The sequence below is a fragment of the Ips typographus genome, linkage group LG14, assembly GCF_016097725.1.
Source record: "Ips typographus isolate SLU linkage group LG14, UJ_Ityp_2.0, whole genome shotgun sequence".
Taxonomy (NCBI): Eukaryota; Metazoa; Arthropoda; class Insecta; order Coleoptera; family Curculionidae; genus Ips; species Ips typographus.
This window is the reverse complement of record NC_138435.1, coordinates 469,030-481,723: the sequence shown is the minus strand read 5'-3', so window position 1 is coordinate 481,723 and position 12,694 is coordinate 469,030. Positions and strand designations below refer to the sequence as shown.

The window sequence follows — 12,694 nt, the reverse complement described above, 5'->3', positions numbered from 1 at the left end:
AGTGTGTTAAAAAGAAGAAAATTGAGTCTTTAATTTAAAAAAAAGATTGAAGAATTGATTGAAAGTTAAAAGAAGACTGATTGATCGATCATAAAGCTAAATATATTGTAAACAACTTAGCGTCAAAAAAGAAGAATGACTTTAAAATGAGCAAGCTGGCCCGACATTCTAAAAGAAGATTGAGTGGTTGCTTTAATAGTCTGTTAATGCCAAAAAGAAGAATAGAATACTGTTGACCTTGATGACTGATTGCCTTAGAAATTCTGAAACAAGACAACAAAAACAAAGAATACGTCAAAATGATCGAACTGGTTAATTGTCAAGAAATTCAGAAAGAAAATTGAGTGATTTAATTTAATTTAACAGCCAAATATATTATTAAAGAAAAATCAAATTGAAGACTGGTAGATTGACGTCACGATGACGTAATTTGGCAAAACCGTAATTTAACCAAATTGTCAATTTACATCTTTGTGACGTTTAAAACTCTGCTCGCTCTATACGGAGCTTGAAAACGAATACGGCCTACATGTTCTGTCTTCTCTATTCTTTTGTGTTGACTTTGATTCTTCTTTGATATCTATTTGGTTATTAAATTAAAATCACTCAAACCAGTACTCCCTCTGGTGTTCAGTTTTGAAAAGAGTTTCGAGCATTCCAGCTGTCATTTCTCCATTTATTTACCTTGATTTTGGTTAGGAATTTGGCACAGGTATCATAAATATGAAATGACAGTGTCATATTATTTATAATTTTAGGTTAGGAACGTGCTGCCCGATTTTAGTTCAAATGGCACTACGATCTTAACTTGAAACGTCAGAAAAAAATTGTAAAACGCTGTCACATATGTCTTTCATCTGACAGTTGATTCTTTCTTTTTCTTTGCTGCATAATTTCTATATGACTCTCTCGCTCGTTGTCACATCAGTTTTGTCGCGGTCTACTTTTGCTTATCCTCATCGTTTTTCAGGTTTTTTTTTGTCGGTAAATTTAAGTCGTAAACTTGAACTTGAAAATTCCGTGCAACCATAACAATAAAGGTTGGATCAAAGAAAACGAAAACATTCCGTATAAAAGTTAATTTCCGGTACTTTTGTTTGGGGGTTAAGTCACGTATATGGAATTACTATACACGGTGACGTTTTCGTGTTTTTTATAATGTAATTTCTTATCATTCAATGAATTCGACTATAAATTCAAACCCCTTGGAGTGGATAGGCACAGTATACACACTGACAAAACCAAAAAAACATTCAAAAAAATGGCGCTCAGATTCGCAGTTGCTCTGGCTGTGGTAGTTGTGGCTTATGTAAGTATTTTTGCACTTTTTGTACTTGATTAAGACTAATATTTCTTTATTAACAGGTTGATGCCGGATGTGTTTTCACCCCACCACCGCCATCTTGCCCGATCCCCGGTTTGGACGTCAAAGCCGCCCTCTCCAACTTGCCAGTGTCGTTCCCATGCCCACCAGTCAAGACCAAGACCACCCAACACCCCGACATCAACATCCCTCTTCCCCTTCCCGCTGAAGTGCCCCTAGGCAACTACTGCTCCTGCCAGAAATATGGAATCACCCCCAATCTAGTTGCCTGCACTCCTGCTGCTCCAGCACCAGCTCCAGTGGTTTACAGCGCACCAGCTCCAGTCTACACTGCTCCAGCTCCAGCCCCAGCAGTTTACTCTGTTGCCGCTCCTGCTCCAGCCTCTGTTGTCTACGCTGCTCCAGCTCCAGCTTCCGTAGTGTACACTCCAGCTCCAGCTGCCGCTCCAGCTCTGAGCCCTTGCCTGATCAACACCATTTTGAGCCGCGTGCCAGCCCCTAAAACCCCATCTTGCGGATGCTCCTAAAAACTTACATAACTCGTTCAATAAAAAAACTTTGACCCACTAATTTTTGTGTATTTTTGCAAGTTTAGTCGGTCGTTCACCACTGCAGGTGGTACCACCGCAGGTGTGCCAGTACCACTTCTCATAACAATAAAACAATTTGTTTGATGCAGCAATCACGTTTGCTAAAACAATATTTACATTTGGGATTTTGTTGTATAAATATTATTGTAATAACCCTCAGAGAGTGTTCAAGTTGTGTACACTCTTACACAAAACCGTTAGGCGCCATTTTGAAACTGCCACTACTTTCATTAAAGATTGTCCAGTCTATATGCAACATTTTTTAGACCAAACATTTGAAAAGAGATAGTAGAATAGATTAAAAGGTTGTATTCCTGTAATCCTTGCTAAAGCAAGTGAGAATTGTCACGTGACACTCTTTTGTGTACAATTAGCGCAGTCACGTGATAATTGTCAGATTAATTTCTGACCGATAAAAAAAAGGAATAAACGAACTTAGTTAAAGAAAAGTGAACATAACCACAAAAAAATAGTACCCCAAAACAAAACAAATTATGAGACTGGACCATTATTGAAGAAAATGACAGTGTCCAACGCAACCCTAATGAAAAATTGGGGTGGCAATGGGTTTTCTAGCCAGGAGCAAAATAGAAGACAACATCAAGTCCTCTCTGTTCTACAAAGATGAACTGAAACTGGGTGCATTTACTCGGTGAACCGATAAAAGCCGGCTACATCGATGTGGGCAATCAGAGAAAAAACAAAATTGAAGGAGACAATTAACAGTTTGAGGTGCCTTTAAAGGATAGTAAACAAAAAGGTAATTTATTTATATTCGCTGTGAAGGAAGGAGAGGGGCACAGTGAACACTGGAGCCTGAAAAGAGTTGAATTAGAAGTGGCCGACAGACCAAATAAAAAACTTGTGATCGCCCAGTGCTAGTCAATACAAATTTGTTTTTATTATCGTCACCAAAAAGTTGTTTCATTATAACCATGAGGAACTTCAAATAATTTTTTTTGAGTGTATTCACTGACTAAAAGTTCTAATCTAGTCACCGCTCCTCCAGTACAGCCAGCTTTGTGACATTTAGGCAGGAACACCTAAGCAAAGGTAACAGTAAAACACTTTATAACCAAACTTAATGTCAGTTAACAAACCTGTACGATAATCTGCATTATTTTGTCAAAAACTACCCCATAAACAGCCTGCATTCTGAAACCGACAGTTTCCAGAAACACATGCAAAGCTGTCGCTGTGATATCCAGCCTGGGTTCCAATTTTAAAATTGACGACAACCATCTCCAGCTATGCCTTAAGTCGTACGGTGAGGATTGCTGACTTGATTTAGGTTGGGAGATAGTCAAGGCAAAAAACAGTCTCATAATTCCTGCAAATTTATGGTGAAAATTAGTCACATGACCCTAAAAATTTGGTAAATTAAATTTAGACTATTTTAGACAGTTGAAAAGGCTAAAATTGCAAGAGACACGTCACCTAACTTTGATTATGCCATTTTAGAGCTTGCAACACTGTAAAAGCCAGTTGACACCTGTCAAAAACAGTCACGTGACCTTAAAAATGTAGTTTAAATGTTCATTGTTTGGTATATTATTATAATAACTTATAATGAATATTGTTTCAACTCAATATCATGTAACAAAGATTTTACCATAATAATTACATGTGCCTAGGTTGTTTTGTTCAATTCAACTCAATTTTGTTATATTAATACACTACATTTTGAAATATACAGACAATGCCTCAAAATACCTCAGAATAATAGGAAAGCTCCTCATAATACCTTGAGTGTGTACACCAAATTACCTAGAAGAGAAAAACTCACCAGTCATGCGCTTCAGAAACTTATCCTGCTTTTCCACCTCACCATCAGCACTGTACTGATAGCCCAATTGTTTGTAATACTCTTCCTCACTTTGTGACCCTTGTTTAGGTACATACATGGGAATCAAATAGGGACAGAACTGGTAAAAATAAGCCAGAACAAGGCGACCGAAATCGGGAAAATCATTCCACAAAGACAACATTACTGAAGCGTAAGGAAAGGCCGATTCCGGATTGCTGGAAACCATAGTGTCGCCCTGTAAAACGAATTTTTTCGCCAGTAAATCGGTGCAGAATGCCACTCCTTGTGGATGTGCGCCAGCATTCAAGTGTTGTTTGTTGGCTATTTGGACGGGTTGCCCGCTGAGAAGGTTGTGGAGCTTTCGGTACTTGTCTAGAATGTGTTGGGCATTGACGTCTGATAGAGAGTTAACAGGCACATTCACTGCTTTTTTACAGTCAAACCTAAATGTCTTTAATGAAGGGTCATTTTCCAGTTGAATAAAAGTTTCTTTGAATTTTTTTGCAAAAACCAATACACTCTCATATCTGTCCAAGTCTTTTACTGTAATATACTGATTAAGGTTTACTTTTTGTTCTGGTTTAGGCTCTTTTGGTACAGCAGTAATAGTAGTGACTTGGAGTTGTTTTTCACTTTGTTTTGTTTTAAAATCTGCAACTTGATTTTTATAAACATTGTGTATTTCTACAGCTTTGCACAAAAGTGTTTCACTAGTGGCTATATCCTGTTCACTTAAATTTCCATGTTCAGTATTGCATTTTTTCACTACTCCTTGCACTCCATTGTTTAAAGCCTCTAACACACTATAATTGATTGGTAGCACAGCTGACAGTGGCTTACCATTTTCATCTAAACTGTTTCCCAGACTTAACATTTTCTTCATCTCTTCATAGTACCTCAAAACATTCACACTAATTCTCCTCACTATCTCTTCAGATATTAACTTTTTATTGGCTGCCCAGAGCAAGTTCTGTCTCTCGTGCATCTGTTTCAAAGCCACTTCTCTTAAATGAATCATTTCCAACAGAGTGCCTGACTGTGCTTTACAATCAGCTTCCATTATTTGTTTAGCTTGTAAATTCATGTTTTCTGTTGCTGTTCTCTGGGCTGTCAGCCAGGCTTGTTTGTTTTGTTCTCCCTGGACTTTATCAAACTCTTTGAATATGTTTACCCGGGCGTTTAGTCTACTTTGCACCTCTTCCTGGCGTTCCAGTTCCAGCAGTTTTAATAACTGTCTTGTGGATATTCCCTGTTGTTTTATAGAACTAGTTTGGTCGTTTATGGGTGTTTTTCTAACCGTTTGCCTGTTAGTTTTCTCTGGGGTTTGTTGAGACTTCTGTGAGTGTGATTGTCCAGTATTTTGCTGATTGATTTTTTTCAGTTTGTAGATCAAAGCACGCTTTAGAGATTCCTCTTCATCTAGCTGTAAATCACTGTCCATTCTTGCTGCTCAATAAACTCTAATTAAAACTTAAAAGAAAATTACCATTCACAATAAAAAAATATAAACAAAAAACCTAACCTCATTGACAACTGACATTTATTTCAAGATCTGTCATCCTCTCTTTTTAGACCAACAATAGAAGAAGATAGCAACTGATTAGGGCTGCCACGTGATACTACTGATACAGTAACATTGTAGATCACGTGATGAAAATTCTTTGGTGTACTGGCCACTGAAAAAGGAACTAAGCCCTGTAGTCTATGACAAAAATAATTTATTGAACTCTTAATCTTACAAAAGAATACGTAATACTAATAGGAAATAGAAACATACAGACTAAAGTAAAAACTTAATTAGTGCCGGTAGAACCGAAGCCACCCTCTCCACGCTGAGTGTCTGACAGCTCCTAAAGGAATAAAAAATTAAAGGAAATCACAAAGAGTCAAAAATGGCAATTACCTCAACTTCTTGAAGTTCCGGATAGTAGATTCTCTCGCAAATCAATTGAGCGATTCGATCACCTTGTTTAACCTCAAAATCGGAATTGGAATGATTGAACAGAACCACCTTGAGTACGCCCCTGTAGTCCTCATCCACCACTCCAGCTGAAACAATTTTTTTTACACACAATAATCAAGGAGATACTGTACTCACCTCCCACATCAATAAAACTCTTCACAGCCAGTCCTGACCTGGGGGCAATCCGTCCATAACAACCCTCAGGCAATTCAATCTTCAAACCGGTGTCCACTAGAGCTTTGCCTCTAGCCGGCACCACAGTGTCCTCTGCACTCTTCAGGTCAAAGCCAGCAGCCTTCACAGACCCTTTAGTAGGTGGGAAGGCCTGGGGCACTACTTTGGTGTACTTTAACACTACGGGAGCCATTGCTTTGATGTACGTGTGCTGATAGTTGCAAAACCCGACCAAAAATGCCACACCAGGAACTGTTTTGGCGCCAATTGAAGTTTGGAGGGGAAGTAAGCTAGAGAAAACGTTAAACAAGGGCCGCATTGTTGTTGATTTGACATTTCTTTGAATTTCAAGCGCCAAAACTATCCAGTACCACAATTTACTATTAAATATGAGACAAGGCACTTAAAAATCATGGTAATTACCACTGGAAGACACTGTTTCTAGACTGAAAACATATAATTGTAGATATTTTCTAATAATTACTTGTTTGTGGTTAGGTTATTAATTACGCCGATCAAATGTCAAACGGCGAAAGTCGGATCAATGTCACTCATCAACTGATCTAGCCTCGGTCACGTGACTTACGAGAATAACAATCTTTTATCTCAACCTTAAGCAAGTTTATTTTAAAATAGATTACAAATTATTAGTCTTAACTTACTAATCATAAAACAGCCATATAAGTTATTGTTATCAAAATACTTTGTCTTTGAGGCACAACTTTAATTATCACCATTAAAATTAAACCTCCACACTCAATCATGTACCATTCAAGTGCGTATGGTTCCTATACTGATCAATATGTTCAGCAATGTAAAACACATAAATCAACGGTATAGCAAATATAACTAACACAATACAAATAACTAGAGCTGGATAGGATATATCCCAATCAGACCCATTACAGTTTAATTTGGAAATAATTGGGTCTGGTTGCACTGTAGTATTTTGGGGTAGTAAGGAAACATCCTCTGCACTTTGGGTCAGATTTTCACACTCTTTTGTGGCAATGTTGCTATTAAAAATAATTTCATTTACCTCACTAACCTGGTCATTCCCTACAGGTTCGTCAATATCAATTAGCTTACTGGTGGAGGGTTGGGAGTCATTTTTGTGCACTACAGCCAAAGCTTCACAAAAAGGCCGGTGGGGCACTTTCAACTTACGCCTCGCGTAAATTTCATTGTCCTTGTGTATGTTGTTTAGTCTTTTCAGTTCTTCCACCTGTAACCAAAAGGGTGAGCAAACAACTCTACTACACAGTACCCTGAACTAGTACAGTGCAATAGTATCTGATTGCCAATGCTTGTAAAGTGTCCCCATCCTCTATAACCCGCTCCACTGTCGGTAGTTCTTTTTTAGGGGACTTATTTCTAATAAACAGTTCAGTTTCTTCACCACCACTGCTGTCACTGTCTTTACCACGGTCCACACGTTTGTAGTATTTAGTGTTACTAAAAAATGTTATTAAACTCGTGTGGAGGCCTAACAAAACGAGACTTTCAAACTTACTGCTGTCTTTTCATTGTGTAGAAGGGTGCTTTGTGATGATTAAATTAAAATTGAAAATAAACACAAAAATTAAGGTTATGTACGTTTAGTATGAGTTGGCTCTTCTAACTCACGTCAGGTTGACGTATCGCCTACCGTGTTGCCAAATCTAGGTTTTTTAGAAACTATTGCTTAATCCAACCCTCAATGCATCCAGTCCCTGTAAAAACTATTAAAAAGAAAAATCTATTTGACGCCAAACTAGTTTTCCGTCAGAATTGTATGTAAACTTTCTTCTATACCTAACAAAATGAGATGGAGTGTTAACTATTGGCAACATTGTTTGACGTAAGATCGGTGCCCCATTTATTGTTTACATTTTTCCCACAAAACATTTTGTTTAACCAAAAACCTTGGGGGGCCAAAGAGAATGGAGGTTGACCAAACCGTTGATGAGTACTTTAAGAGTTATGAAGATATCGAGGTAAGTGGAAAAGTAGTGATTTTACAACACCGGAAAAAGTAATGGGGTTTCCTGTACAAGAGTGTAGCTTCTGAACACTCTTTGTACTGTTTACAGGGTAGAATTAGATTAGGATGGTAGAGTACAACAACAGGGTGAAATAACAAAAACAAGTCACTTCATGCCGGTTTTAATTCACTTAACCATGCCCTTAACCCTAACTATGGCTTTACCGTAATTGACACCCTTAAGCATGTCAGTAAAGGCCTTGAACATATTTTCAAAGCCATCTGTGACAGTTTCCCTGTACTTTAATTGTCCACCCAAAATCCACTGCAAGTTCTGGTTAATCCCCTCCATCCACTTGTCATGCCATCTAGTTACAATGAAACCCTCCATTTTCAGTTGTTTCATGGTGACTGGGGCTTGAATTGCTGTGGCTGTATTAAGCTTGATAAGTCAGAATTCCTTTCAATTACACTGGATTACCTTTAGGCTGTTCAGTGTCATTGTAGGCGGAAATAGCCCCACAAACTGCAATCCTACCAAACAGGTTCATTTGATTTATTATGGTGGAGCTAACTTCACCCCCAACCTACAACAACTAACTTCAGGGATCAATCAGAACTGTTTCTACTAGTTACATTGTCAAAATAACAGTCCACTCCTTTAGGGGCAGCCGCCTTCAAACTTTTTCTTAAATTTTCTGTTTTATAGTTAATAAAGTGATCAAACTGTAACTCCTCAGTCAACCACTGTCCTTTCTCATCCGACCCAGCTAAACCAATCACTGTACAACCCTTCAGTTTGGCTATTTGTCCCACGTGACTACCAACAGCCCCCGCCGCCCCGGAAATGACTACAGTGTCTCCAGATTTCGGTTTGCAAATTTCCAACAAGCCAAAATAGGCAGTGTTGCTGCAATGGTGCTGTGAAATTGGGTGGGATGTGGCAACGTGGCTACTCACCCTGGCATACCCAGTACCCCAAGTCCTAGAGAGGTAGGCAACCCTTTAAAGTCCGGTAAAACGTATTGGGACATTTGAATTACAGGGTCGGGCAGACCGTTGGATATAGTGTAAGTGCGCCAACCAAACTGGCCGAAACAGTGTTTTCCGGCCGGAAAATTGGAGTTTTTACTCTCCACAATTCTACAAAAACATCATCTCTCTGTTCTACTAGAGTTTTTTTAAATTAGAGTGAAAATTAACCGTGCAATTTGTCCCCCTATTATAGGAGTGCCAGTTTTGAACGACGGGGCGTAGCCCCGCATGTACGGGTCCACACTCAAATACTCAGCTTCGGCCAGGAATTCTAACCAAACAACACAAAAATTACACTAAAATTACACCAAACTACACCAGTTTACCGCCATCTTTTAAGGGGGGCAACTCCTCCTCCACTATGGTAAGATTTTCCGGTTTTGGAAAGCCTTGAAAGGGTTGCGCGTAGATGTACACCAGCGCTTTCACCATTTTTTCTGAATAAACAACTGAATGTCGTTGATTAAGTCTGAATAACTAAACTGGTTTTTGGAGTGTTTATCTGAGAGTTTTTATCAAGGTTAAGCTTATAATAGTGTATAGTAAGTGGGTAAATGGTATAAGGAGTAAACGTGGTCGGTATATTCGGTTATTGTTATGATGTTTCAATCATATTTAATAGAGCAGGATACGTATACATTATAGTGGTAGTTAAATGGAAATGTGCTAGAAAGGGACGGCACTATGTTAATGTCAAATAAGACAGTTCAATCAACTTTCTGTAAAAGCAAAAAAAACACTAAAAACAAACTCACCAGCAGTGTTGCCATTTAGGGGTTTTATACTATCAAATTAGACACTGCCTTCCACTATTTAAAGACAGTGGCACTCACTCTAGGTAGTCTGGAACACTATTTTCTGGCCAGAAATCTCGAAGCTGCCAGGTTTCCGGCTGGAACCCTAGAAAATGAAATTTTAACACCCCCGGACATTACTAACACACTTTCCACTACCAATTTAACCCGAAATCAGTGATTTTGGGGCCCAAAACATGAAACGAAGTCCCAATTTGAAAGAACTCGCCCGCCATACTGTTTTACTGACTTCACAGCCTACTAAGAAGAGGTGTAGTAGCAATGTGTTAGAAAAAGACAGCTATATGTTAATGTCAAAAATGACAGTTCAATGAACCTAACCACCCTTTATGTTGCATTTATGGATTTTTTTTAGCTAAAAATAAGCAAAATTTAAGTGAAATCCCCTAGAAAAACACAATTTAAGGGCTAAACACTGAAAACAGTTACGTACCGTGATAATCGCCATATCCATGACCGGTCCAAATTGCCAATTTTCCAATCAGTTTTTTCCTGGAATCACGCATAGTAGCACCGAACCAACTATCCGTCACGTGACCGTGGCACCTTCACGAACATTTTAAGGTCATTTTTTGGTACCTAAAACAAGTTTTAACCGTGAAATTGAGTGAAACTACGCGCACCACCTCTGTTAACAAAACGGCAACATGGCCGCCGCCAGCCACTAGGGCTGGGCTGCTTGATCGAAGAGCGTGCAGTTTAGCTTTACTAGTGCTGTGCTAATTCCATTAACCAGTCGATATTATTGATTTTAGTCAAAAACTGTACTGTTTCAGATTCACAAACTGATGCTGAAAGATGACGTCAGAAATGTTGCATACCGTGACGCTATTTTCAACAATAAATCCAGCATTGAAGGCAAGGTGGTACTGGATGTAGGTGCCGGTACCGGCCTGTTATCGGTGTTTTGTGCCCAGGTCGGTGCTAAAAAAGTGTACGCTGTGGAAGCCAGCGGTATTTACCGGTTAGCCGTTGATATAGTTAAGGAAAATCACGTGGAGAATGTTGTTCAGGTAGGGAAGTAAGGACTTGGATTACATCCAGTCAAGCTTTTTAAACTAAACAGTTATTGATTCTGTCAAGGTGATACATAGCAGGATAGAAGATGTGACCAGCGATCAAATACCGGAAAAAGTGGACGTGATAGTGTCAGAATGGATGGGATTCTACTTGTTGCACGAGGGAATGTTGGATTCGGTCATTTGGGCTAGGGACAAGTATCTGAAACCGCACGGTTTGATTTTTCCGGAATCCGCCTCTATTTACGCCACTCCATGCAGGTGATTCGTCTCTTTTTGATTGTAGTGTTGTTTTAATGCAAAAATAGTGTTCCGTCAGTGTATCAAGACTGGGAAAATGTCCAAGGTGTGCGAATGGAGTCGTTTTCCAGACAGCTCAGAGAGCAGGCCTATAAGAAACCCTTGACTGAACGCATTTCACCTAATTGGGTTCTTTCAGAAGCTGAAGTAAGTTGATTTGTGATTGGTCAACAAATCAGGGTTAAATTGATTACTATTTACGAAAACGCCTATTACTACTAGTGCCGTCCTTGTCTGATTTATTAAATTACTCTTAGTAGGCTGTGACGTTAGTAAAACAGTATGGCGGACGCGTTCTTTCAATTTGGGGCGTTTGAGCCCCTAAAATCGCTGTTTATCACCGCAGACACATGGAATTACCACTACTTTGTTTGTTTAGGTTGTCCTGTGGATCGACTTGCGTGAAGTGAGCCAAAATGACCTGAACGCAATTAACTTCCGACACGTGGCCGTTTCGAACAAAATGGCCAGCTACGAGGGTATCTGTTTGTGGTTCACGTGCACGTTTCCCCTTCCAAAAGGTCCGGACAATTTGGAGCCGGTGACGTTGTCGACGGAACCGGAAGAACCGGAAACCCATTGGAAGCAAACGTTAATCGTTTTGCCCAATTCCACCAAAGTGGAAGTGGGCACGCCCATTTGTTATGATCTTTCGATGAAAAGATCGGAGGAGAATTCGCGCAGGTTAGACCAATTTGAATTTTAACGTCTGGCAACGTTGCATTCATTCCTGAGCTTCAAATGAAATAATTTCAGATATACTTTGGAATTGACCATGCTGGATCCGGAAGAAGTGGAACATCCCGAATTCTGTTCGTGTCACATGACCAAGTGCATTCTGGTCAACGCTATGATAGAGAAATACGAGCGGGGGGAGGGGGACGGTGCTGAATAAAGTTTTGTTTTAATTGTCCCAATGTGTTTTTTTTTTAGTTTTAGTTCAAAGTGAAAAAGTGTGCCAAACAGAGATTTAAGAACTGATTGTCTAATTAGATTTCTCCTGGCACGTTAAAGGACAATTTAATAACCTAAATGCGATTTTAAAAAGGCAACAGTTGGCTTTGGATTGAGGGGTCTGGTTTGGGGAAAACTTTATCAGGCCAGGATTACATGATATTTTATATCACATCCAGGCTCCATTGGCACTGTGATCCTTGTATTATCTCTGGAAAGCAGAGTAGAAATTACTTTTAGAATTGTTTTGGCCTTAATCAGGCCCTGATAATTCTCCTATATTTTCTTAAGCTTAATTCTTAGATGCAATCAGTCAAGTCTTGGGTGGTGTTGTGAGCAGAACATGTAATTTACACAGATTTTGAGCGTTATGAAGTGGTTTTGGTAAGTTTCCAGTTTTAATAATAAAAACACCTAAAAGTTGTCCTCCAAATGACGTAAAAGTAAACAAACCGGCTGGAGGACACACAAGCCCGCGTTCCTCTAATTCAAAGGAGAGAGTCATTGGGTAGGTTAACAAACGTTCTATTATCTTGTATTTACTCTACGACCAGATAACACTTGATTGCATTTAGTGTACCTGCTTTAAAATGATTTCGGCGAAAGCTCTGGACAATAGTTTGATTGTGTTATTGTATACAATCATCAATGCAATTTGCTATTATTACTGATAGACCGTAAAGCTTTTTAGAATGATTTTAATAAAGTGAATCTGACTGTAGTTCCTGCTTTTCGAATTGCGGAACCGGA

General features: G+C 39.1%; 6 protein-coding genes across 7 annotated transcripts; 2 read left to right on the top strand and 4 right to left on the bottom strand.

Annotated features, from left to right (window-relative positions):
- Positions 1-539: 539 nt before the first annotated feature.
- LOC145737600 (uncharacterized) lies at positions 540-1,894 on the top strand. Its single transcript, XM_081992344.1, has 2 exons — positions 540-1,309; positions 1,366-1,894. Exons 1-2 carry the CDS (start codon positions 1,262-1,264, stop codon positions 1,849-1,851), a joined length of 534 nt encoding a protein of 177 aa, XP_081848470.1. The 5' UTR covers positions 540-1,261; the 3' UTR covers positions 1,852-1,894.
- Positions 1,895-2,790: 896 nt separating this feature from the next.
- On the bottom strand, positions 2,791-5,253 carry LOC145737582 (mRNA export factor GLE1-like). Its single transcript, XM_081992309.1, has 3 exons — positions 3,701-5,253; positions 3,015-3,244; positions 2,791-2,957 (listed from the first exon to the last, which is right to left on the bottom strand). Exons 1-3 carry the CDS (start codon positions 5,160-5,162, stop codon positions 2,823-2,825), a joined length of 1,827 nt encoding a protein of 608 aa, XP_081848435.1. The 5' UTR covers positions 5,163-5,253; the 3' UTR covers positions 2,791-2,822.
- Positions 5,254-5,424: 171 nt separating this feature from the next.
- On the bottom strand, positions 5,425-6,334 carry LOC145737598 (uncharacterized). Its single transcript, XM_081992342.1, has 3 exons — positions 5,820-6,334; positions 5,625-5,770; positions 5,425-5,571 (listed from the first exon to the last, which is right to left on the bottom strand). The coding sequence occupies exons 1-3, from the start codon at positions 6,175-6,177 to the stop codon at positions 5,515-5,517; spliced, it is 561 nt and encodes a 186-aa protein (XP_081848468.1). The 5' UTR covers positions 6,178-6,334; the 3' UTR covers positions 5,425-5,514.
- Positions 6,335-6,457: 123 nt separating this feature from the next.
- Positions 6,458-7,525, bottom strand: LOC145737595 (lysM and putative peptidoglycan-binding domain-containing protein 3-like). 2 transcript variants are annotated; one of them, XM_081992337.1, is made up of 4 exons: positions 7,372-7,525; positions 7,139-7,313; positions 6,948-7,083; positions 6,687-6,874 (listed from the first exon to the last, which is right to left on the bottom strand). In XM_081992337.1, the coding sequence occupies exons 1-4, from the start codon at positions 7,383-7,385 to the stop codon at positions 6,843-6,845; spliced, it is 357 nt and encodes a 118-aa protein (XP_081848463.1). In that variant the 5' UTR covers positions 7,386-7,525; the 3' UTR covers positions 6,687-6,842. The 2 variants fall into 2 exon arrangements, with proteins under 2 accessions (XP_081848462.1, XP_081848463.1); XM_081992336.1 differs by having other exon boundaries at positions 6,458-7,083.
- Positions 7,526-7,693: 168 nt separating this feature from the next.
- LOC145737588 (protein arginine N-methyltransferase 6-like) lies at positions 7,694-11,903 on the top strand. The gene is made up of 6 exons (XM_081992323.1): positions 7,694-7,834; positions 10,448-10,684; positions 10,755-10,951; positions 10,999-11,137; positions 11,370-11,674; positions 11,747-11,903. The coding sequence occupies exons 1-6, from the start codon at positions 7,781-7,783 to the stop codon at positions 11,883-11,885; spliced, it is 1,071 nt and encodes a 356-aa protein (XP_081848449.1). The 5' UTR covers positions 7,694-7,780; the 3' UTR covers positions 11,886-11,903.
- On the bottom strand, positions 7,988-9,339 carry LOC145737591 (prostaglandin reductase 1-like). The gene is made up of 6 exons (XM_081992327.1): positions 9,183-9,339; positions 9,025-9,127; positions 8,782-8,964; positions 8,458-8,731; positions 8,303-8,408; positions 7,988-8,253 (listed from the first exon to the last, which is right to left on the bottom strand). The coding sequence occupies exons 1-6, from the start codon at positions 9,286-9,288 to the stop codon at positions 8,009-8,011; spliced, it is 1,017 nt and encodes a 338-aa protein (XP_081848453.1). The 5' UTR covers positions 9,289-9,339; the 3' UTR covers positions 7,988-8,008.
- Positions 11,904-12,694: the final 791 nt, after the last annotated feature.